Below are 3,510 nucleotides of genomic sequence, written 5' to 3'. Positions count from 1 at the left end.
ATGACTACCTCAGATGCTGCCCCCCCCCTCCAGAGAAAAACCAATCATAGATAGAGGAGTGCTAATGATCTTATTTCTAATAAGATCAATCTTATTTATACGGAATCCCATAAAATGCTTCCTGCTAAGAGCAGGTGGAATGGACGGTTCAACAGAGCTATGGCTCTGGTTCGGTAGATTGTTACCTTGTTGTTTAAAATCTCTATCTTGTCCTGGTCCAGTCTGTGCTGGCGGTTGTAGGCCTCCATGGTGGCACAGGAGCGCTCGATCTCTCGGTTCAGGACGCAGACGATGTTCTCAAATGTGTTTACCTTCAGCTCCAGCTCTTGGCAACGTCGGCTCAGCTCCGCCACTTTGGTCTTTTCGCTCTGCAACTGTAGCTCCAGGGCGGCCCCCATGGCGCTGGGAAGTGGGGTAAAGGATGTGGCCAGGGTGAGAGCGCATGCACCCTGCATGGGGGCGGGGCCGCCACCGCTGAGTTGGCTCATCTTCATCTCCAGCTCTCTGAGGGACTGGTGGAGCACCTGCAACTTCTGGCTTGCCAGCTCCAGGATCTGAGGTTGTAGGCTTTCCAGACTCACTTTGATCCCCATGATGAAATGCAGTAACAGGTTGAGGTGTTCATAGGAACACTGCTGCTCATGGTCATGGATCTTCTCCTTTTCCACCTTAGGAACAACGATAGAAGCTTTCACACATTAGAAGAACAAAAAGCTGCGTTTCATTTATCATCCAAACGTATAAAAATTCTACCAGGATGCTTATTTGGTAAAACTATGATAGAAACATCTCATATTTTTTCCATGTTTGATGACTCAGATAGTGAATAATTTAATTATGGATTCATTATTAAGTGATTGATTATTAAGTGAATGTATTATATCTATATTTACTTTAATGCATCAATGCCGTGGATAATGCATGTTTTATTTGTACCTTCTGACAAAGTTCACATTGAGTTTTATAATCTGCTAAAGATCATTAAGTGCAGAGAGACGACTGAGTAAACCTTTAAAAATGTGTAATTCAGCGAAGCATTCGCCATGTTTTACTTAATCTGAGGTTAGCAGATAGCTACAACATAAAACCTAACAGACAAATTGGATAATTCTGACTTTTGCTGTTTCTAAATGTTTGGTGAGACATTTGCAAATGACTTAAAGGGCGACGTTACTCAGAGATTGAGGTCGGAACGGTTGGGAATTGATAAGATTTTCACGATTCCGATTCCCTTATTGATTCTGTGAAACTGTTTGATTTCTTATCGATTCTCTTACTGATTCTGTGATACGATGAGCTTGGTAAGCACTCGGTGACATTCGTCTAACCCTAACCCTGGGACGTTCCATCTCTGCCTGCCTCGGTGGAAACAGAAGGCAGTGAACGGGAGCGGCAGCCTCTGATCCAGCCAGGCTACCCGCCTCCTCACAGTCATCTAAATCTAATGGAGAAGGCATCCGTTTAATGGAAAAAACATTATCTCTAGAAATAAACTCATCTCCCCCTGATTTAAATAAACGAGCGTCACCTTTGTCTCGCTCCCTGAACTGCAAAGCAACTTGTTGCGTGTTTAATAACCCCAAAGAGAGGAAGGAACCTGGTTTATTTCCAGAAATGGCTTCTGATTCACCAGGAAACACATTAAGCTCAGCCAGGGATAGAAAACTAGCTGCTAACCAGAGTTTCCTTCCATGCTGGTCGTAACTTTAGCTTCTGTCCGGAAGCATCAGAAACACAGCAATCGTTTCGTTCATATGTATGACATGTTGTGTGCGCAGGTGTTTCTGCATGTTGGATGCATTTCCTCCCGTGGATGTTATTGCCACTTTACATCCAAACTATCGATCGTATACCCGATGGAACGCCATTTCTCATGTTTTGCTTCTCTAGACTTACGCCTGGGGTAACTTGCATAAAAAAAACCGTAACTTTCGTAAAAAAGGTTTAACATTTTCTGATCAAATCTGATGCAACAAATCAACAAATGCTTGAATCAGTCACTAGGTGGCATACTTTAGCTTCATGCAGGAGAGCTCCCTTCGTTTCTCTTCTAGTTTTAATGGATCTGCTTTATTCTGCCATGATGATGGAGCGGTTATCACGTTAGCCGCTCATGCACATATAACAGGGAGAAAAGTCTCTACTTACAGACGTATCGCAGCCAACAACATGAAATCTGCACGGCGTTTTAAATTTACTGCAGAACTTAATATGGTCCACATACTGCAAAACAAAAGAAGCAAACGGAGTAAAAAACGTCAGAGTTGGACGTGAATGCAGAGGCGGAGCCTGATGGAGCGGCGCCGTACCTTTTCACGAGGAATCTTTTTCTTGGCACAGCCCTCGCAAATCATCGGGTACTTGGGACAGATTTCATCGTGAGCCTATGAGGAGACCACGCATCAGTCAGAAACTTTAACTCAGGAAAATCTTTAATTTTCACAGATTAAAGGTCATTAAGTTCAAATTCAAATCCATGCTTTTAATGGGAGGAGAGAAGGAAAAGCTAAATATTGGAGGTTTCAGTGAATCCAGAAAGAATTCCCAGCTGTGAACTTGTTCCTCGTTTAGGTCCAGCTTTCCTTCAGCTGGTATCTAATCCCATCTCGCCATCGACAGAAAGCTTTTATTTATTTTTACTGGATTTATTTTAATAATCTAAGCTACGTCAGCCTTAGTTCAATATGAAGTTGGCAACTTCTCCAGCCTCAGGTCTCGTTGAATCGGAGTCCATTTGGCTCGTTCTTCTAACCGGAACGTCTCCATGGTGATGTGGAGATGTCTGAGCAGATATGTTCTATCAGATTTAGGTCTGGATTCTGTCTGGGCCAGTCCAGGACATCCAGTGGTTCTGATCCACTGCTATAAGGCTTTCCTCTTCCCTAACCCATCTGCTACTTCCTGCTGCTAAATAACATCCTACAGCATGATGCTGCCTCCACCATACCTCCCTGTAGGGATGGTACCAGCCAGGTACCCAAATACGATGTTTTATGTCCATCTGCGACCTGGATCCGATCTTTTCATGACAGTCTGAACCACATAGATCTGATTTGTTTCAATGCGATCCAGGACACTTGGCTCTGTGCTCCTGAATTCGATAAATATCTGATCTTTTCTAATGCGATCTGTGTCTGAACGGCCAGGTCGCATTCATCCGACCTGAACGGCATTAATACTAAACACGGGTCACTGTTCTGCATCTGGCTACGCAGAAGCAGGAAGAAAAACAACATGGCCGACGATAATGCGGAGAAAATTATTTATATTGAAACGATTGAGTTTTAAAGGTTGGGAAAGATCTCTAGATGCGCTCCAGCGCTACCATCCATGTTTACTTCTGTAAACACAGAGCATGCTGGCTACCTGTGACATCATGGCGCCCTCTACTGCGCATGAGGGACACTAGCGTTGTATAAATGCAGTTCACACAGGAGATCACATACAAGTCGCATTTGGAAATGTAAACAGCAACGCAAAAAATATCGGATTTCACAGATAAATGGGAAC

At 43.6% G+C, this 3,510-nt stretch overlaps 1 protein-coding gene across 1 annotated transcript in view; it reads right to left on the bottom strand.

Annotated features, from left to right (window-relative positions):
• The window catches only part of LOC107103870 (TNF receptor-associated factor 2-like), a gene marked incomplete at its 5' end in the record, with an annotated part of 9,888 nt that overhangs the window by 3,906 nt on the left and 2,472 nt on the right, over positions 1 to 3,510 (bottom strand). Inside the window, 3 exons of the mRNA XM_015403713.1 lie at positions 186 to 668; positions 2,149 to 2,223; positions 2,310 to 2,384. Coding sequence (XP_015259199.1) covers positions 186 to 668; positions 2,149 to 2,223; positions 2,310 to 2,384 — 633 coding nt within the window. The remainder of the gene's footprint in view (positions 1 to 185; positions 669 to 2,148; positions 2,224 to 2,309; positions 2,385 to 3,510) is intronic.

The sequence above is a fragment of the Cyprinodon variegatus genome, unplaced genomic scaffold (assembly GCF_000732505.1).
Source record: "Cyprinodon variegatus isolate N-32 unplaced genomic scaffold, C_variegatus-1.0 Scaffold1549, whole genome shotgun sequence".
In the NCBI taxonomy this organism is placed as follows: Eukaryota; Metazoa; Chordata; class Actinopteri; order Cyprinodontiformes; family Cyprinodontidae; genus Cyprinodon; species Cyprinodon variegatus.
Note: the sequence above shows the minus strand (reverse complement) of the source record. Positions and strands in the feature narration are given on the sequence as shown.